Raw genomic sequence first — 22,080 nt, forward strand, 5'->3', positions numbered from 1 at the left:
AGTTTAAAATTAAAAAGTTTAAAGATTAAAAGAATTTGACAAGTTAAACATTTTGTATGATTTAATAAAATGATAAAAGTTACAATTTTAAAGATTAAAATTATAAAAATTTTACCATAAAACAGCTTTAGGCCTATTATAGGCCTATATAAGCGTAGGCTTATGTAGGCCTACATAAGGTTGTTAAATATTATGGTCAAATTGAATAAAACATGACCTATGTATACAAGTTTCATCAGCTCGTTGGATTTGTTACTAGGGAAACAGCCAAGAAGACACCGAAGAAAAACCTCAGGAATATATTTAGACTGTTGTGACGAGTTGTTAGTGGATTGGAAGATATTAAAGCACCATCACAACTATGCGTACTCTTCATTGGCTTTGTGAGACCCTTATTGCGATTTGATTGGATATGCTGACGTAATCGTTTGTCACGTGACTACAATAACAAACTAAGTGCTGCGATGATGTCAATATTGATGACGAAATTACTGTGTTTTCGCTGCTGATCGCTTGGGTTAGGCCTCCTCCGATCCTAGGCTAGTACTGTAGGGGAGAAACTCATACATAAAGCTATTTTGTAGTGCGGAGACCAAGCAAAGGTATTGTTAATTCTGTAGGAACAGAGTGGTTTGGTATTTACAGTAGAATAAAGTAGCAGATGTTTCCAAACTAGGCTTAGCTATTGCTATAAATAATAAATGGACCTGGCCTACCTAGGGCTACCTAGGCCAGGGCCTAGCTAGGCTCACCCTAGCCTAGGCCTGAGACTAGAGAAGACCTAGCTAGGGATTAGGCCCTAGGTAGGGAGGCCTATGCTAGGCTATAGAAGAAGAGAGTGAACAGTCAGAAAGGCCTTGATTGGTGTGGCACCAATCTATGAAGTACAGCTGTCCTTGATCAGCGAATATCTTATTCTTAGACCTATATTTATAGCCTAGGCTAGGCCTATATACAATAATGTTTGTAAGTTTATTTAAAGTACACATTTGCACTTTTTATTTAGGCCTACTCTAGCTATATATAATAATAATAATAATAATAATATATTATTATTATTATTATTATTATTATTGTTATTATTATTATTATTATTATATTAATATACTGCTAGTAAATAAGATGACAGAAAGGAAAATAATATAAGTCAGTTGAGTTTACATTTACAGTATGTAAACGACTGAATTGTCTGTACCCATGATCTTGTGCAAGAAAAATGTTTTAAATATTTATTATGTGTTTTATAAATTTAGTGAGATATTCAGTAAATAAATACCATTCAATTGTTTTTCTTTGTACTGAGTAACCTGTTCAGTAGATATCTTATATTTTCAGTGCCAGTTATGCTTTATTTTATTTGTGGGAAAAAAATTCCTGCTGTCACTGGAGAACCCAGACCCTGGGATTAAGGCAAACATCACAACCACCAAGTTATTCAGCTCTACACCATTTTAAAATAATAATAATATTAATAATAATAATAATAATTCAAATTGGCCACTTATAACACATATTCTACAGACCTCTATGCACTTAGCATTATTACCCCCAGTCTCTGGATCAAGCACATATGGAACACATACTCAGGCCCCTTGGGAGAATTCTATAATGTTGGAGCTCTAATCAGCGCATGGTTGTGTTTGAACCTACCAGGTACCCACTTGTGCTCCTGGGTGGAGAGGGACAACTGTAGGTATAGTGCCTTGCCCAAGGACACAAGCAAATTGCACAGCGGGAGTTTTGAACCCCTGACCTCAAGGTTTGAAGTCCAAGCTACAACCGGTGCGCCAACCGCTTCTACATTTTATCAGTGCAGATGATTTGGCTTAAGGTTATTGTATGACTCATTCATAATGTTTGAAGAAATTCTTTTGCAGGTAGCAGGAATATACTCCTGTGGTAAGCCCACATGGTTGTTTACTGATAATACCTGGATGTGACATTTGTGCTTCTCTGTGACCATTGGTCATGGCAGAAAACTATGGGGAACTATCAACATCTGGTTGGGCTGTTGTCAATGACAAAGGCAGAGTCTTTGTAAGTCAGTTACAATCAGATTCAGTCATTTTGTTATGTGTTGAAGGATTTGCACAGTTTTAAACTGTGTGCAAATCATATGTGTGCAATATTATACATTTTTAATTTACAGTAGTTAGTAATTTTTAAATAAATGAACTTGTTACATGTTTTTTACCATTTTGGTGCATTGTATTCAGAGGCAATTATACACCAATGTGCAACCATCTCCACTACTGCGAGGTATGATGTGTACCATGTGTATATTTATTGTTTATCACAAAATATAAATATGTATACAGTACTGCTTTTGTTATTTAAAGTACTACTAGATAAGGTGTTATCAAATCTTATTTCAGGGATCAGAGAGTGATAATGAAAGTGGTGAACAATCAGACTATGTTGCCTTAGAGAATGATGTTGTACGCTACCATCACAACAGTAGCAATAGTACTAGTAAGGATGAGGAAATGAAGGATGTAAGAAATGATCTAGTGACTGGGCCTATAGAACTTACAGGTATAGATGCAGAGACTTCCAAAATACATATTCCTTTGGGAGAAGCAGAACCTTCTCAAATACCACCACCTGGCTGTGAAGAATTGCCAGTGAATATAGAAGTGGATGTTACTAGTTCTTCTGACCATGTAGGGGAATCAATTCCAGTAGCTAATGACTCACTTTTGGTTCCCAAACTTGAAAGAGGAATGTCAATTGGCGATGTCATAGAAGACAATGTGAGAGCACGCTTAAATATTAGTCGCTCCCGTTTATCTGCTTCAACCTCATCAGCAACTGACTTTCTGTTGGATGAAGTAATAAACACATCCAGGACTAATCAAGACCTAAGTGATGAATACTCGGATACAAGTGGAGAAGTTGCCAGTAGTGTTGATACAGAATGTAATGTCATTGATGGTGGAGTGCAAGGTATCCAGGCACAATTGGATGTGGAGGATTCTTTACAAATCATTGAAAAAGGTAACAGCACTGTTTTCTGTCTCAAAGCTTCCAAGAGAAGGGGTTAATTTGCAGACCCTCATGAGCATTTAGCATGACCCAGAATTCATCATCTTTCCTGTTAACAATATAAACATCCTGAGCATTCCATCCTATGATTGACTGTGATGTAGGTTGCTACTAACAGAATGTAATGACTTGCTTAACTACCAAATGAACACATTGTAAACTTGCTCATCAAGCCAAAATATTGATCAGAATCTGCTATTAAGTAGCATCTTGAGAAATATTTTGTATATGCCCACAAGCAATATGAAATGGCTTTTTGATTTTTGTTTGTGAGTATCCACAGCTTTATCCAGGTTAGGCAGGGCATTGTACGAGTTTCCTTTGCAGTGAAATAAAAATAAAATGCATTACAAATTCTTTTTGTATCATATAGCTGGAGAACAGACAGTGTGTGACTCTGACTCAGATTTTGAACATCTCAGCCAAGATGACATCCCAAGAGCCGAGGAAGTAAAACTTGCTAGAAAACCTAACACAGTTGATACTCCAATTGCACAAACATCAAAGAGAGAAGAACTGGATGCAAGACCACCATTGTCATCAAATACAAAGTGGCTTCCTTCTTTATTGCAAACTACATCTGACGATTCAGACTCATCAAAGTTATTTCATCCTGGACGAGGACATAGAGGTTATTGTCACCATTTAACTTTCACTAATTCAGCCATGAATCATTAAAATATAATGAACATTTAATGTTAATACTTGTGTAAATATACAGATAGCACAAATTGAGTGTGTAGCTGTTTTAGTCGTGGGTAGAAAAAAATCTGCTGTGTCACTAAAATCTTAACCAGCAAGCCATTCAGCTCCACACCAGGATAATTATGAAAACAATAGTGTGTTTGTACAGTTGATCTTGAATCCAAAATGGCATTGAAAAATTGTTGGACTTACAGATCGTAATAATTAATGGAAAACGCAACAATTTGGCATGTAAAATTAGATCAACTTAGAAATTATTCGAGGTAGGCAAAGTCGACTAAGGCAAATTTAACTGTATTAAAATAATCAAATTTTTCAATTTTCCCCTTGCGTCCACAGTGATCTACCAATTGAAAAAATTTTAATGGTAAATTTGTCCATAAAAATTCAGCAATACGCACAGTGCCAGGTGGTACCCCTTTTAAGTGGGGTTTAATGACTTGAAGAAACAACAACACATTCATAGCCTAGAAATGGACTTGAATGATGTTAATTTATTGAAAGAGGGCCAGCCTAGAAAACCAAGGCCTAACCAGTAGTTTTTTTTCTTCAAACTCAAAATTGTTACTGGTTGCCGGTTATTTTAACTGGTAAAATTGATGGCTAAAACAGCTTAGAAAGAACACTAGTCCATCAACCTGTAGAATTACCCAATTTCTTACTATAAGAACATGCATTATTTTTTCCAATAGGACCACAAGAAGATAGTTACAATGTATAACAAATCATTAGAATAAAAATTTATGCTCTTTTCCATCTTAAATAGTATTGTAATCAGGGATTGATTTATTGCATTTGTTTACTTTCACAACGCTAGGGAATATACGGAAAAGATTTACAGCTCGCCGATCCAGAAACAGCTCAATGTCAAATGCAGTAGTGGCAGAGGAATCAACCAAAAAAAAAACTGTTGGTATTGAAAAATACAAGGAGTTTGCTGCGGCAAAAATCACCTATATCTTGTTGTTGATATTTGCATTGAGCAGTGGTTATTATTTAGGTAAGTTGATTTTGATGAATGTAATGAATTTTAGCTTGATGTTTAATGGCTTTGAAGTCCCAGTTTCCTCATTGTCAATTCTGTAAGTGGCTGATTTTATGTTATTAGTTATTTAAATATCAAAAGGTGTCTTAATTTTTTTTATAGTGTGGCCAAATATTTATAATTGTCTTTCTTCATCTGCAGGATCTTCTCAGACAAATAGCTACAAACAACATATTGAGGTGGGACAAACCCAACGACTACATGCACTGCAAGATGAGTTACTTTCTTGCCTCAGCTCAGAGGAAATCCAAAAAGATCAACAGTCAGATATTGAGAACATGCAAGGTTCTGATGGTGTAACAGTTAAACCAACCTTTTGTGAGGATAAGGATAGCTATAGCCATTGGATGGATGTTGAAGATGCTATTAGCCACAATGCTGCTTTAGAAACAAATGTTGAATTTGAGCAAGAGAATAATCTTCGGAGCAGAGAGAATGAAATAAACTCACTTGGAGGTGGTGATTGGATGGATATCGATGAGGCCAATATCCAAGATACTGAACTTGAAACAGAGGCAATTCCTCTGAGTAGAGGTAGTGAAAAAAAATCTGTGGACAGTGAAGATTGGATAGATATTGAAGATATCCAGAATAAAGGCAATGAAAGGCAATCTGTTAGTGAAGGAGATATGATGGATGTTGAAGATGCCATTGACCATAGTGTTGAATTTGGAAAAGAGAAAATTTCTCCTAATAGAGAAGAGGATTGGATGGACTTGAAAGTGTATGAAATAAGCAATGAAAAAATGTCTGTTGAAAGTAAAGATCTTATAGATATTGAAGATATCCAGAATAAAGGCAATGGAAAGCAATCTGTTAGTGGAGAAGATACGATGGATGTTGAAGAAGGCATTGACCATAGTATTGAATTTGGAAGAGAGAAAATTCCACAGAATAGAGAAGAGGATTGGAGGGACTTGAAAGATGCTATTTTCTTTCATGATCCTGTCAAAGATGTGGAATCTGAAGATCAAAACATTGAAAACGAACCAGTTAAGCATAATTCTAAGGAAAGCGATGATTCAGATAAAATTAAGGAGTATGAAATGAGGCTTGGAGAGTTAGAAGCTCAATACAAAGAAATGCATGAGTTGTACAAACAAAAGACACTCGAACCACAGGAATTGGTTCAAGAACTCTATGAAAAGATGATTGCATTAGAATCTCAGCTTAGACTTACTACTGAAGCCTTAAAAGCAAAGGAAAATGAAGCCTTAAAAGCAAAGGCAAATGTTGAATTAAATGACTATGCGGAGACTTCTGGAGATGACCCTACTGGCCCTTCTGATGACTCAAGTTGGATGACTGTCCTCTCTTTTGACAGTTTGAAAAAGAAACTTGGTGATAGTGTGGGAAAAGCAGACTCAAGTGTGCTTTGGTCATACTATGATAAAACAAAAGAAGCTGTAGGTGCTGCCAATAAGGCTACCTTAGAAGCTATTGGCAGAGTTTATGACTATTCCAAATCTGAAGAATTTGCATCAGACGTTGCTAACACCCAACAGCGACTTCAAGAGGCATTAGACAGTCAGTGGAAAGTAGTGAAGAAATCTTCTGAAGATATCTCAGCTTATGTCAGAGAGACAGGTGAAAACGCAAAGATAACCTTAGCAGAAAAGTCTAAACAGGTTAGAGAGACAATATCTGCAATGGATCTTGGTGGGAAATGGCAGGATCTGAAGAACTTCACAGCATCTACAAACATTGTGAACAAAACCAAGTCCACTTTGAGTGATTTGTCAAAGAAAGTTGTCCAGATGAAAAATTACTCTCAATCTGATGAATTCAAATCGTCCATGGTGAAGACCAAGGACACAATCCTAGAGTCTCTAGATGAAGCAGTTCAAAATACCAAAGAATCTGTCAGCGAATTGGGAAACTCGCTGGGGGATACCTGGTCAACTGTTAAAACAAGCATGAAAGACATCAGTTTCACAGCAACTGAAAAGTGGGATGCTGTGAAAGAGTCTGTGAAAGAGAAAACAGGTTGGGGGAAAATGAAGAGTAAGAATTCTAGAATGGAAAAGAATAAAAAAAAGAAAAAACAAAAATCTCAACCTGTTGGCAGTGGAGATCAGATGGATACTAAAAATATAAAAAATAAAGGTGAGCATGTGAAAAAGAAAAGTATGGATAAAACAAACAAAAAGTGTAGAAAAGTAAGGGAAAAGAAAAACAAGAAATCTCCACCATTAGATGTGGAAAACATAGAACAACTACTAACAGGCAACTGGAGAAAGTTGTATAAAAAGTATTTTACTATGAAATGCAGAAATGACCCAGTATGTATAGAGGAACAGAGAGACGATGCAGAAATTCTAATAGAAGAATTGCTAAAATACAACGAATGGTTGCAGATGAACAACTACAAGAATGATGCTTTGGAAATTAACGAATTCATTAATGAACTCTGGCCATTGGTAAATGGTAAGGAAGTTCATGATGCCATGCTTGCGAATTTGAAAAGAAGTTTAGGTATTGTACTGAAAAGTATGCACCAACGAGCCCAGAGGCACAGGGAGCAATATGAAACTGTAAGCTCATTTGGGAATGCAAGGGATGATGGTCGAAGGTTTGCTGGAATGGCATTCCACAGCGATGATGATTGGTATTTTAAAAGGGCAAAAAGAAGAGAAAAAGATGATTTGTCTGAAATGTCAAACAAAAGAGGTGAAGATGAAGAAAACAACTATGATTGGTTTACTCTAAGAGGCATACATCGTGACAAGGAAAGAAATGATGACACACCAAAAAAAGAAGACTGGTTTCTGCGTAGAGGGAAGGACCGAGAAGACTCCAGAAGGAAGTGGGATTCAGAAGATGAACCTGCTTATCCTAACTGGTACTTTAAGTGGACCCAATGTAGAAGTGACATGAGGACTGGTATATCCATGTGGGATCTTTATAACTGGTTCCATGATTGGCATTATCATTGGTATTTTGCGAGAAACTAAAATGCATCTTGTAAACATCAATTTCACACATTTACCAAATACGATCATATTTTAAAAATTAAATATCACCCCTATGGGAATAATCGTCTCTGTCACAGTTTTAGGGTTATCCCAAATATGTCTTTTGTGGTTTGATCAGTTCATTTTCATTTGTTCCTATTTCATATTTTAAAGAGCATTTGAATAAAAACCAAAAAAAAAAATACTTTAAAAATACAAGCATTGGGATTTTCTCTTCTCGTTTTTAATTTTGAAACAGTTGTAGCAATATATTAGTAAGAATTGCTTGCATGGAAGCTTACAAATGTGCTCAGTAATTGTATATAGATTGTTGTCGTACTGTTAATATACAGTTTTGTTTATCCTTTTCCAATTATGAAATACTTATGGTTTAAGGAGGTAATGTATTATCACCAGCTTTTGTGTCTCCAAGTATTGCAAGATATGACAAACTTATTTTAATTTACCAGCCTATGTGTTAGAAAGCATTATGGGATATGCACTTTTTCAGTAAATTATGAGACTTATTTTACAATGATCAAGAGACCTGTATTTATATTGATTTTCATGTTGCAATACATAATGGGAAGAGTATTTTACCCATTTAATTATTTGAGGTCTAATCATTGTAAAGTATTAATATATTTTAAATTATGTATTGGATGTTTTTAAATAGTGAAATGTATCCCTGTTATGTTTATGTTGAATGCATTTAACTTTGAGGGACCACATAATGATTAGATAATTAGTTGCAGTCTAAGTACTGCGTGAAGGCATGTTATGTGAATTGAGTTACGGATAAATGGTAATGATATAGATTAATATTGCCACAGTAGTATGTGCCTTGGCATGTATATTGTTAACACATAGTAGATAATGATATAACATATTATTTAATTGCCTGATGCATTGATGTAGTAAAATAGGAGAGAATTTTCTAAAGCTGGTGTGAATGTACACATGACATGATTAAATTAATTGGTACAAAAAGTAAAATTGTGATGTAGTATAGTTTAAGGACATAACACTAGCTCCCAAACTGTAAAGGAAGATAAAACATAAATCTTTAATTTGTACTAAGGAATGTATTTAGAAATAAGACATTTACTGGCAAGACATTTACTGGCATTTGTTGGAAATTTGCATTAAACTGTGACTTATGATATGCAAGTTCCAAATTTTAACATGGTTAAAAAAAAAGATGTAGAGTATAGCTTCATTGTTAGAATTACTTAGTGAAAAATTTAAAAAGAAAGTCATTATTTTTAGAAAGGAAAAATACAAAAGAATGAATGAACAATGTGTAGTGTAAATAGAAAAGGAATTTTTATTACAGTAGAACTGTACAGTAAACAACTAGTGCATTAACGTAATAAGCGAAAAGAATATATTAACAAATGATTTATTGAAACAATATTTTAGTTTTTACTTTCATTGAATTTATTAATTCATATCAATTACTGTATGTTTACTAGAAACTCAGTTTGGTTGTTTTTCAAAAATACATGTTACATTTCGTTAAAGCTATATACATTTTTTGGTCAAGTCAAAGCATTATTTTTAAGTGTTTAAATAATACACCCCAATGTTGTTAACATGCTCAAAATACCATTTTCCACACTTGCTTTTTTGTACAGACCATCTCAACTCAATTCTAGGTAAATATCAACATTTAAATTGCAAAATAAAGTGTATATATTATGTATTAAATGCTGGTGATAATAATGTAACAGAATGGTATATTGAACTATTCCTCGGGTTGTAGACTCTCAAAAAAAGGATACTCACACTGGTGAAACTTTATAATTATTTTAATTGCTTAACAAGTAGAAATACTAGCACAGTATACTGTTACTTAGTAAAATAATGGTCATTTTGTTACATTGCAATTTCAGTTTATACAATTTACCATCTGATAAAATTTTAGCACTTAGTTTTCTTTCTGGAAAACCTGCCAAATAAAGTTTTTCTTGGGACTGCTAAATATTTTTGATCTATTATTTTATTTACCAGTACTGTATTTATTTATATGATTAATTTAAAGATATATTATATTGACTGTGTTGAGCTAAATTTTGATTAACTTTGCGAAGACATTTAAAGAGGCTGTAAATTGCACCTAACTGTAACATACTAGTCACACAAAGGTCAGCTAACAACTTCGTTTCGACAGAAAACCAGAACATGAGTTCCAACCCTACCATCTGGGAAATGTGAGTGGAAGACATCATGGCACTGCAACAATAAATTCATTAAAATATACTTAATTTTTGCATACATTACAATGTTCAAATGTGTGTTAATACAGTATTGGTGCTATGTCCCTAAACTTATAAAACAAAATGAATTAGTTAAATTGATGACTTAACCACTAAGACACAGCACACTTTTATCATCAATTTCATTTGTTCTTACCTTTTTAAACTCCCAAAATTGTAAAAATTCTTCAATACTCTGCTAGAAAATAATATTAAAATATTTTATGATAAAAACCTATATTGTGACCAAAAACAAAAGTCTAAATATTACTATTTGAACTATGGGTGTGTTTTCTATCGGATTTTCATTTGCCTTACTGATTCCCCCTTATAATAAATTATAATATCATAGGTCTATTGGACTACATCTAATTTCTGATCATTATTGAAGAACTTAAATAAAATATGTCCAAAAGTAAAATCATGTAAAAGCCTAAATTATTGAGATGCTGAGGCTGAGTTGACCTTAGGACAAATTACAGCTAGAAACTACCCCACAAAGAACAGTTCTTTTGTACAGTATTTGTACGGTATTTATTCCATGCAAAAGAACCTTTCTGGGATGCCAGAAAGAATGGTTGTTTTTAGAAACAGCCTCTATGACTAACAGCAAATTAACTTGACAGAGTAAACAATAACTGAGAGGGAGCTGGATTAATTATCCAGCTGGCTACTGCATTTACAATACTTACATTTGCCAGCCTGTCATACATAACCAAGTGGGTTGGTGGTTTGTTTGTTAAGTTAAACTCTTTGTCCAGCCACTCTTTAGGGTTCCTATAAAATACATCTGCTACATCAACATATTCTGCTTTTCTGTGAAGGTCTGGAGGGCACTCTAGGAATCGCATCGTGATGTTTGTGTGAATGTAACTAAAGAAAGGAAAAATCGTTGAAGACTTAGTAACTGATTTTTCAAAAATTAGTCACACTGTAGATATAAGAAAAATAGACAAGAAAATTAGAATTTGTGTGGCCAACACTTGCACATTTTAATTCAAATGAAAAAAAAAGAATGCACGCTTCAGTTAAATTAGAAACCTAATGGTCCCGCATATGAAATTGTCATTTTTCAGCCAAAAAATAGGTTACAGCTTTGTTTTGAGGATCGATGCATTGGGGTAAAACAATAGTAATCATTCCAGGTAATAATAAGGCTCTATCCATAATATCAATTTTTATGTGACAAATACGATGACAATTGTCTGTGATTTACCCATATATGGGCATGTTGATGTCAAATCACACCCATATATGGGCATATCACACAAAATATTTAAATTTAGACAGAGCACTATAATAACTCTATGCAATATATTGCCAGACTGTGGAGATACCTTCATGGTCAGATTATGTCAACTTTGATGTAACTGTTAATGTTTATACAATATAAAAAAAGCTTCTGGACAGTAACCAGTCAGCTGAACCCACCTATAGTAAGGTGTTGAGTGACAGGGCATAAGAAACATGACTGATGCTGTTCCACCAGATGCTGCTACCCATCTTAGGTATTCCATGACATGTATAGCACCCCTTTGATGAACTAGGCCTGTGTATAAAGCCATAATGATGCTAGTTGTGAGGAGTAATGACAGCAGGGCTGTAGACAGCTTTGTTCTCAACATCTTTAGCATTGCTAAACCTGCACAACAATAATTATTTATGTTTGGGTTTCACGATTGTCTTATAGTTAATATATTATTTTCTGATCAATTAAAAGTAAAGTTAGGAGAGTAACCCATTAATGTCATCATGTAAAGTCAATGTTGTTGTCACTATTGCCATTGTTATTATTTTGTTACTGACATCACTCATCATCATAGCTCCTATTGCCAACATCTTAATCCTATTAACTTTAATCCCTGTTTCTATATACATGAACATTTTGTTACGTCAAAATATTTATATGTTCAATATTTAAATTAATCAGCTTCTGATAAACATAAAAGTTTCTTACCATTAAACAATGCAGCAATAGGAAGCAACGACATCAAGAAACGAAACTCCTTGTGACCCAAGATACTTGAAATAATAATAAATGATAAAAATGATCTTAATGTATATAAATGACAACCCTGATGATGATAATGAAAACGATGATGAATCCGCTCATTATTAAACAAGTTGATATTTATATATGTGATACTATATAATTATATTAAATAATAATCACTGTACCTGTATACAGTTATAGTCCAGAAAATGAGACACAGCCAATGCTTCAATTGTTTACCGTGGTACACGACACTAATGACAAATAGGACAAGCTGAGGTCCAAGCAGAACTGGAAATCCTTGTGTTATATACCAATGCCAAGGGTGAGCGCCATAGAAATCAGCCATGTCATGCAGCAGATTAAACTTGAGGAAATTCAGTTGAACGATGATCCACTAGAGGATAATTCATGTAAAAATGTACTGTACAGATATTTTTAGCAATTCTTCAATAATTGTATTTTTATGTGACTACCTTTTTAAAGTAGAGGTACATGGTTAGTGGCAGGGTGTGTGTCTTGCTCATGAAGCAACATATATTTTGTCATTTAATGTTGGGCTTAAATATTGAATACTTATGGTGCATACAGTATGTAAGACAGAGGCACTTTATACTCAAATATGCTGATTACAAATTGCTATAGTGTTAATATGGTACTACCTGTATATGTTGTACATAGACCTGCCTAACTTGTTGCAACAATAGTATTATGAAGTTTTTTAGTGTAATAATAATTGCAAGAACAAGAATAACAATAATATTAATATTAATAATTATTATGATTGTTTTGCTTACTTTTCCATAAAATAATCGGTCTACTGCAAGGGACAATAATAGTGAGCAGAAACTGTTGAAAATAAAATTAGAAATAAGAAAAATGATAAAAACTAATAATAACAACATCATTAAATAATTAATAATTGTTTTCACTTATACAGAAACACCCCCACTTCTCCCCCTTTGTCTCAAATCCCCTTTGCTTTATATGAACTGTACTTTCTATGTTGAATTTAAATAACCAAGAATGAGAGCCTTCTTGGTTGAGGGAACAACAGAGATTATAACCTGCAAATATAAAGTAATCAAACTAATTAAATAAAGTTATGCTGCCCTCACTGATCATGTCTGGACGCTATACTATACGATACAACACGATTTACTGGGTTCACTTTCAGATCAGTGGCACCCATCACTTTGATGGTGCACCCAAGAAAAATATAAACAAAGGAAAGCAAAAGACAGTTCAAAAACAACAAATGGGTAAATGCTGCAGGCTACACTCATTTATAATAGTCCTCATGTAGAGATAAACACTTACCAAATAGGAGCAAGATAAGTAAAGATGAATTTCAGTTTGTGTGATTCAACCGCAAGATGCCATAACACAAGTGGCAGCCAAACAATGCCTGCAGTTGGTCTGATGATACAAGCCAAGCCAACAATGACAAGATATACTGCCCTACAAACAAGATATTACTAACAGCTTAGTGAGGCAAAGTTTAGCAGTACTTAACTCAAAAAACATGCTAATATTGCTTTTGTTCATACTTGGGTACGGCACTTTACTCTAATTGCTTTCTTCCTTCAAATGGGACGTTGAGCTATTGGTCCTGTGTGCATAACCAGGGAGTTGTTATAGTGTAACTAACTCGGAATACTATTCAAAAAGATCCTTGCCCAGGGTTGGTTGGCAAGTCTTCTTGGATAAAGATGTATAATGGAGGTCCAGCGTACACATCTGGCACATGTGCAAGTTAATGAAACCACTGCATTTTTGGAAGAGTAAGGGGTTACCCCAATGCTATGGTTCACTTCAGCCCCTGTTTTGTGGAATGATGTAAATATGAAGCTACTATATGAGCCTCTTTACGGTGGGTGGCCTTTGTAGATTTCAACTGGGACCATATATGTACTTTCACATTTTCATTTAAATTATCACAACCTGACAATTTCTACATTTTTTCACAGTGTTTGGACCAATCTACCTGTGTTGTTGTTGACATGCTGATGTAGTAGGATAGCATGAGAGTGCGACAGACGTTAAAATCATCTCCATGGTATTGGCTAACGTACGAGTTGCTGTAAACAACACAAACCAGTTCGATAGATGACTAATCAGCTATACATCAGCAAGTTAAGGAAAGTAAGAACTATATTCACATTTTATAAAATAACATTCTTGAAAACAATCATCATGCTATTGTAAAATTGACACGAATTATACAAAAATATTTAGATGTAACAAAACACAGAAAAAATACAAAAGATTTTAATAATAATAACAATATTCTTCATTAAAAACTTGGAATCATAAAAATTTATCACAAAATTGCTCTCGCTTGAGATTGATTTCTCAGATAAGGATACAATAAGCAATGCAATACTTGGACTGGTCAGGTTTCTAGCAAACAAGTAAATATGAAGATCACCCACAGCACTAAACACACCTTGAAGAATATGTGGACTGTGAATCTATGGTGAAGATAGTGAAGAAACACAATTATCATCTTATTTACCATTATACAGTATACACAACAGATATTAAAACATGTGATATAAACTTATGGACTAATAGAACAGAACCTCTAACAACATGGAGCAATTGCTCTTCAGAAAAAATATCAGATAGCCCACTTAAGACTAAGCCTTGCTGAAAGCAGGCAAAACTTCCATAAGTTAACAGCATTCATAAGTTTTTTTTTAAATTTCTTTCAATGTTCCTTTTAAATCTATTTTAATTTGTAGTTAAGTTCCATTTTTTGGTTACCATGAGTATATATCTGCTTTTAAAATTTTGTAGTTAAGTACTGAACCACTTTGGAAACCAGTACTATGCATTGAAAGTGTATATTCAGTATAAAGAAAGAATAAATAAAAATAAAATAAATAAGTTTACTTGATATTTGGATCATCGAAAAAGAATTTAATAATAATAATAATAATAAGAACTTTATTTAATAAAGCGCAAACAATATCCATTTAACATAGAGCAATGTGTAAAGGTTATATACTATGTGTTATGCTAAAATTTAAAAATATTTGAATTGCTTACATGTTGTACAGTAGCATATTTTAGCAAAATATAAAACAAGAAAATAATTCCCTTGAAAATTAACAGATGCATAATAATACTGTTATTATATTCTTTGCAAACCTTTATATTGGCTGGTAATCAGTTGAAGAACTTTTTGGAGTAAAAATTAAATGAGCAAGTCAATGTTATTAATTAACTTTGGCGTCTTCTAAATTTTACTAATCTAAACACTATTTGCAAAATTGGATGAACATAATTACAATGTACCAGAAGCAAAGGAAAGTCCAGATGTAATAACTGCAAGATCTTGAATAGAATGGCAAAGAGAAGGGGATGAAGATATCCCCTGATACCAGCATCCCACTCCCACGTCAGGTAACCATATGTGAGGGCAGCATGTTAAGGAAATGTGAATACTGTAAGTGGCTACAAGATACAAAAAAAAAACAACAAAAAAAAAACAAACCAATAAAAAATTAAATTCAAACATAAAATAGATAGCTAAACTAACCCATGCAGTTTCACAGTTTCAGGTTAAAGATTTTACTTTAGGATAGTTCCCATGCTTACTAATGGGTAGGAGAATCTGTCTTTTGAAGTGAAAGTTTGGATGCAAGTTCATTTTGAGGTTAGTCTGTTGTTGCATGTTGCAGGGTTGTGTGTATGACTTATAATTGGCCACTATGTAGATTTCTATTCACGGGTAAATTATTTTTACAATACTATGGAAACCATAAACAATCATCCGCATAGTAAGCAGACCTCTCCAATAGGCCAATTAAATTGACTATACATAAAAGGATATTTGAAAACCATTTTGTGAGCAACCTCTACCGCCTGCCAATATTCGTCAGGGACGAACCACGTCTGAACAAGCAATGCATTGATACATCGAAACACAACCAACATCAGGAGAATACGTTTCCATCCAAGTCTCTGCAGTCTGTTGGAGACATCCCATAATAAAGTCGCGTTGGCCGGCATCTCTGATTGGTCTTCCAATGAATCATCTCTATGAAGCAATCCTTCACTCTTGATCTGCATTCCATCATTCTTTGCATGGATTGAAGTTCTTTTTGACATTCTGAGCATTTAATTATTCATTGTAATTTTATTCAAAGTCTAATAGGCCATTCCCACTTCATCGTAGAGCAGAACAAACACATGGCTGCTCCTAAGAAAGAACAAAAAGAAACATATTGAAATTCAGAAGTGAATGTGCTGGTCCATTCAGATAAAATTATGCACAATAATTGCGTAAGGGAGAACCTGCTATTAAAGGTATACTTGATGAAAGGTAGGTAGAAAAGATATTTAAAGAAGTTTAAAAAGTTAAGCCAGCTTCACCAATTTAGCAGCTTTGCAAAACATACTAGGCCTACAGTAGTACTATGTTGTTGGACGACACACATTTCACCAGTATACTGCAGGCTGTGCCGGGCGCTAAATGCACTTCATCGTAAATCGTATTTTCAGCTATTGTGTGCTCCTAACAATATCTTACGATGCTTCTTCATCCAGAATTCATCCAGGTACCAGATCATCTGGGCAGAGTGCTCAATACCATTACCAGGGGTAGAGCTTAATAAATATAAGCCAAGCATTTTTTGGTAGTTTGATTTATGTGTGTATATATACATATACATACTGTCTCTTATACACATCTAGATGTGTATAAGAGACAGACACAAACCAGTTCGATAGATGACTAATCAGCTATACATCAGCAAGTTAAGGAAAGTAAGAACTATATTCACATTTTATAAAATAACATTCTTGAAAACAATCATCATGCTATTGTAAAATTGACACGAATTATACAAAAATATTTAGATGTAACAAAACACAGAAAAAATACAAAAGATTTTAATAATAATAACAATATTCTTCATTAAAAACTTGGAATCATAAAAATTTATCACAAAATTGCTCTCGCTTGAGATTGATTTCTCAGATAAGGATACAATAAGCAATGCAATACTTGGACTGGTCAGGTTTCTAGCAAACCAGAAAATAATGATGCGGAAACGTTGAGTTAGACAGTAGAACACAATATAATTTATTCAGGAAACGAATATTTCGTCTTGTCCTCAAGACTTCATCAGCATAACTGATTACAAAAGTTGGCAAATACCAGATCCAATGTAAAACAATAAACAGTCGGCAATAAATATATATATATATACATATGTGATACGATATGCATATATGTATGTATATATGTACATACTGTATGCAGTAGTACTAGTAATACTCTGGACTAGCATTGTTTTAGTTACCATATGAGAGTTTCCTGTGTTAAAAACATGATTTACTATACTATACTTCTTTATAAAACATAATTTGTACTTTATAATAAGAGAATAATAATAATAATAATAAATCTATCGGTACCTGGAACAGTAACAATACGAAAGTGCTATGCTACTGGCACTGTAAATGCATAGGCCTATTTTAATAAACTACTTAGATAGGCTTTTCTTTTTCCATCTTGATTTCAGAGGTCAAAAACATTTTAAATTTTTTTTTCAATCATATAGTGGTGTAGACTAGTCTTTTAAAGAACATTTTTCTATAAAAATTGTTTTGATACGACGACCCGTTATGAAATTATGATTTTTTAAATAACATGATGTCAGAAAATCAGCCCAAAAGCTTATCTTATTTTCATGTTGGTTACACACCGCTGATTCGCAATGTTTGTCATCACTTCAAGATGTCTACCGATTCGTGAAAAAGGCCCAGGTCTGAGGTAGGTACTAACAGTAGCGGATTAGGGTCGTAGCGGCCGCGAGGGAAAGCGGCCGCACTCAAAATGTATGGAACGCCAGTAGATCAGGCAAGTGTTTCGAAATAAAGAGAAATCAATGTATAATTTTCATAATTGAATATTTTTTATTTCTTGTAGTCTTCTTGGCTCTGGTTAATTAAAGATTAATTTGTTTACAGATTAATTACAGATCGAAGCATTTTTGTACGTACATGACATAATTGAATTATGATATGATTAAATTGATATTTATTATATGTTATCAGTTCGGATTTTTATGTACAATGAACTTTTATTTTATATTTCTTTCAGGACACAAACGGATTCAAACATGGGATCTCTCAATACTAAATTTACAATGTAATCAAATTTGATACTGTACATTATTATTAATTTATTATTATTATTATTATTATTACTATTATTATTATTATTATTATTACTATTATTAATAACAATTATGAATCATCTTCAAATGCAATGACAAACAGATGTTCATTCACTAAAGAACAAATTGAACACAAGTTCGTGCAATTCAAAGAAATAAACTAAAGAAGCGATTTAAAAAGTACCATCCATTTCTGTAAGAAAATAGGCATACTATAAATCATAATATTTGATATAATAAACTAACTAAATATTAGGCCATGTAAAATAAAATAATTGGTTAGCATCCCCTCCCTACCATCAAAAAGGCCATCGATCCGATTTTTTTGAATTTTTTTTTTACAATACACTCACAAACTCAATTTAATATAGGTTTGTTTACCACCCGTCCGCACACTAGCCAGTCCACTTGCAGTTCTACGCTCTACACTGTTGTTGTGATGCCTGTTGTGTTGAGGAGTGAATTGTGCATGATAATACAGAGATAATTGCATTATGACGCTGTTATTCATAGGTAAAGTTTCTGCTTGCTGTAGATGCTTGTATGTAATTTTGGTCTTCTTCTTTTTTTTCATGTTGCGAAAAAAAAACAAAAAAAAACCTCCCTCCCTACCATGAAAATTGATAACATAAGGATGCTAACCAATTGTTTTATTTTACATGGCCTAAAGTCTCGATTTATATAGGCTATATATAAATTATGAAAGAAAATATACATTACAGTAATTTGATAATTATTAAAACAGTATTAATATCGAACTCTGATGCCCATAATATTGTCCAACATACATTTTGCATACTGCACGCTTGGCGCTCCATACAAATTGTTGCGAATCGGCTCGCGGCCGCTCCGACCATACTCCACAGTAGCTAGCCTAGGGCCAAGGTGATGTAGCGCTAGGCAGGTCTAGGCCTAGTTAGTCTATACAAGCTAGCCAGGCCTAAATTGTTGGCTCTAAAATATATGTTAATAATAAAAAATGCCGATTCAATATCGTTTAATTACAAACACTATACCTAACTGGATAAAACGAAAATAGGAACCTGTGCGACAACAATCTTCAAACTCCACATGTTTTTATTCGTTTTTTATCTTCAACTTGATGTTTATGTTCGGGAATATTCATGTTTTGTTATCAGGCGCCCTCAATCAACCTCATCAAAGCGGCAAAAATTGAAGTTTTGAATTCTTGATTGAGTGACCACTGCTTGGGTATTTATCCAAGATCTTGGGTATTTTGACTTGGTTGGGTTTTTGGGAATTCCGTTCAAATCCTTGGGTATTTTATTTTTACTAAGAAAATTAAATATGTTTGTCATAGAGGAAGAATTAAGAAGTCCATTCAAGTAAGGAAAACTTCACGAAGTGCACATAACAATCATTGTTAATTGACTGTTAATTGCTATAAACATGGGTTCAGAATTGTTTATTTGTGATTTGCGTTGCCATTGATCTTACCTAATTAAATGCATTACATAATAAAACTTGATCACTGATGATCTACTGATAAAACTGGCCGACTGAGGGCGTATTTTTCTATCCGTATTATCACCTCATAATATTAATTTTAATAATTAACACAAACAATTACAATAAAAAATTGGTTTATAAATTGAACTGAATGGGAACTATACATGCGAAAAACACGTATTTTTTTCCAAATTTAATGCATTTTTAGGAAGCTTGGGTAATTTTTGGCAATTTTTGCTGAATCTTGGGTACCATCTACCCAGTCATCGGGTATACTATTGTGAGTGGTCACGCTGGTTAATAACAGAGTAAGTTTACAAATCTGGGTTATTTGACTGTTTATTTTATACGCTGTTTACATGCTAATATCATCATCTGCTTGGATTTTAAGGCCTTTCTAAGCTGGGCCTACTGACCTAGCCGGCGCCACCTAGCCTAGAGTTTATGACCTAGGCCTATGGAAGCCTAGGCCTAGTAGTAGTAGGCCATGGGCTGGAGGCTGTCTCTTGGGGTGGTGTCACCGTGCACACCCCCACAGTTAAACTTCCTTGGTATCATTTTGTTCTTACGGGCATAGGCCTAGAGAACAAAAAAATTGATGTTAAAACAAGAAAAATAATAGGGATGCATTGTATGTACTCGCGTCATTTGTAATGGTCGTTAGTGTTTTATGGTCTATACTTTTTTGGGGTGGGGAGGGGTAACATTTATGCCCATAACCTGTGATTTAAAAATCTCATCAATATTATTTTGGTAGCAACAGTGTAGCATGTTTCTTAATCTTAATCATAATGCTGTTTAAATAAAATTAATTCGACAATTATTAACATCACTAGAGGTAAAAAGTCATAACCTTTTTCTAAAATTTTTTCATAAAATATCAATAAACTTCAATGTTATATGTCTAATTTTGGATGTATTTGATACAAATTGTGTTTTTCTTGTAGCTATTGACATATGGAATACAAAAATTGGTGTTAACAAGAAAAAAATTAAAATGCATTATGTACTATTGTCAATGTTGTCAATGTAGTAGGGGATTTATGCTCATATCTCTTGATTTTAGTCAATGAATTTGTAAGATGTTGGTATCAACATTTAGCCTATAGATTGGTCAGTCATTCAAATTGAAAAAAATTTGAAGCAGGCAGAAATTGACGTAGCTAGAGGTCAAAAGGTCATTGACCTTCACAGAAACAAACATTTACAAATTACAGTTGTGAGTAGCTTTGATACCAATTAGTATTTTCTATTATATATAAGCATATGGAATATAAAAAAATGATATTAACAAGAAAAATATATAAATTGATTAAATGTACTGTCATTGTTGATTACTTGTGTAATCAATGGCGATGTTTGGGGTAGGGGTTAACATTTAGGTTCATAACTCATGATTTATTGGATAGATTTGCATAATGTTGGTATTAACAACAAGTAGCCTGTAGATTTTCCAACCATTCAAATTTAAAACGTGTGCAGAAATTGACATATCTAAAGGTCAAAAGGTGGTTGACCTCTGTAGAAAAATGCAAATTCTTCCCAAAAACTATGGCAGATATTCTTTATGACTATAATGGAAATATACAGTGGTGAAAGTTATGTTAAAAGTTTCCCACACAAATAAAATAAACGAGTGGTACTGGATAAAGGCAACTTGGTTTCCTGCTTAATCGATTTCTATCTCCCTGTCTTTTAGATTCTTACATTATTTCAATCACTTGAACCCTGAAAGGGTCGGGGACCAGGACATACTGTACATTCGACTTTAGATTGACAAAGGTTGAAATATGTTAAATACGGACACAATATATACATAGGCCTAGGTCTAGAATCCAGTTAGAATATGTAATTATGTATCAAGATGGTATATTTATAGTAGTATTGTCAATAGTAGTATATACAGTAGAACCTCAATTTTACGTACGGTACGGGACCGGAGGGCGTACGTAAATCAGGGGATTCGTAAAATAGAGGTTGGGTTAAATTTGTGGTAACAATTGACCTAATACGTACGTAACGCTCAATAAACGTACGAACGAAGGATGTTACCTAAGCTAGACCTACCCTCTAGGCCTACAAATAAAACTATATGTGTTTAGTGTTTTTATTCATCACTTTACGATGTCATAATAAAGTGTTCAAATAAAACCATGTGTCTAGTGTATTAATTCATCACTTTATATCTTTTAATTAACTAAAATAAAGAACATGAAAATATTGTAAGATAAGCTATACGACAAAGGTATAACTTAAGAATTCCCCTTCATGCCTATTCTAAACAACAGAGCTGTGGTGTTGTCTGGGCCTGTTGAGAAAAACGAAAACCATGTGCACTGGGCGAGCCAACCAATTAGCGTTTGTGTACGTGAAACAGCAACCATGTGCAATGCACTGGGCGAGCCAACCAATTAGC

General features: G+C 33.7%; 3 protein-coding genes across 8 annotated transcripts in view; 2 read left to right on the top strand and 1 right to left on the bottom strand.

Annotated features, from left to right (window-relative positions):
• Positions 1-449: 449 nt before the first annotated feature.
• On the top strand, positions 450-9,733 carry LOC117101203. The gene is made up of 6 exons (XM_033241111.1): positions 450-602; positions 1,878-2,037; positions 2,376-2,997; positions 3,419-3,676; positions 4,568-4,750; positions 4,937-9,733. Exons 2-6 carry the CDS (start codon positions 1,969-1,971, stop codon positions 7,747-7,749), a joined length of 3,945 nt encoding a protein of 1,314 aa, XP_033097002.1. The 5' UTR covers positions 450-602; positions 1,878-1,968; the 3' UTR covers positions 7,750-9,733.
• On the bottom strand, positions 9,545-19,366 carry LOC117101204 (GPI mannosyltransferase 3-like). Of its 5 annotated transcripts, none has more exons than XM_033241113.1 (13): positions 19,238-19,366; positions 15,842-16,210; positions 15,304-15,421; positions 14,370-14,474; positions 13,988-14,121; positions 13,321-13,461; positions 12,798-12,849; positions 12,186-12,397; positions 11,965-12,029; positions 11,439-11,649; positions 10,700-10,880; positions 10,165-10,206; positions 9,545-9,984 (listed from the first exon to the last, which is right to left on the bottom strand). In XM_033241113.1, exons 2-13 carry the CDS (start codon positions 16,126-16,128, stop codon positions 9,898-9,900), a joined length of 1,635 nt encoding a protein of 544 aa, XP_033097004.1. In that variant the 5' UTR covers positions 16,129-16,210; positions 19,238-19,366; the 3' UTR covers positions 9,545-9,897. The 5 variants fall into 5 exon arrangements, with proteins under 5 accessions (XP_033097004.1, XP_033097007.1, XP_033097006.1 ...); XM_033241116.1 differs by having other exon boundaries at positions 11,439-11,556; positions 19,211-19,362; XM_033241115.1 differs by having other exon boundaries at positions 10,165-10,203; positions 19,211-19,362.
• A 479-nt stretch (positions 19,367-19,845) lies between these two features.
• The window catches only part of LOC117101205 (small RNA 2'-O-methyltransferase-like), a 10,725-nt gene continuing 8,490 nt past the window's right edge, over positions 19,846-22,080 (top strand). Inside the window, exon 1 of one of the 2 annotated variants that reach the window (XM_033241117.1) lies at positions 19,846-19,972. The gene's annotated coding sequence lies outside the window, so the exon portion shown is untranslated. The remainder of the gene's footprint in view (positions 19,973-22,080) is intronic. The other variant, XM_033241118.1, reaches the window with a different exon arrangement.

The sequence above is a fragment of the Anneissia japonica genome, unplaced genomic scaffold, assembly GCF_011630105.1.
Source record: "Anneissia japonica isolate Jap-2015-1 unplaced genomic scaffold, ASM1163010v1 scaffold1946_len758022_cov188, whole genome shotgun sequence".
In the NCBI taxonomy this organism is placed as follows: domain Eukaryota; kingdom Metazoa; phylum Echinodermata; class Crinoidea; order Comatulida; family Comatulidae; genus Anneissia; species Anneissia japonica.

Coding starts and splice junctions, on each gene's coding strand:
- LOC117101203 (XM_033241111.1), top strand. CDS start 1,969: ATGGCAGAAAACTATGGGGAACTATCAACATCTGGTTGGGCTGTTGTC. Junction 2,998..3,418: donor TTTACAAATCATTGAAAAAG/GTAACAGCACTG, acceptor TGTATCATATAG/CTGGAGAACAGACAGTGTGT. Junction 3,677..4,567: donor TCCTGGACGAGGACATAGAG/GTTATTGTCACC, acceptor TCACAACGCTAG/GGAATATACGGAAAAGATTT.
- LOC117101204 (XM_033241113.1), bottom strand. CDS start 16,128: ATGCTCAGAATGTCAAAAAGAACTTCAATCCATGCAAAGAATGATGGA. Junction 12,398..12,797: donor ACCGATTATTTTATGGAAAA/GTAAGCAAAACA, acceptor ATTATCCTCTAG/TGGATCATCGTTCAACTGAA. Junction 11,650..11,964: donor TATTGCTGCATTGTTTAATG/GTAAGAAACTTT, acceptor ATTGTTGTGCAG/GTTTAGCAATGCTAAAGATG.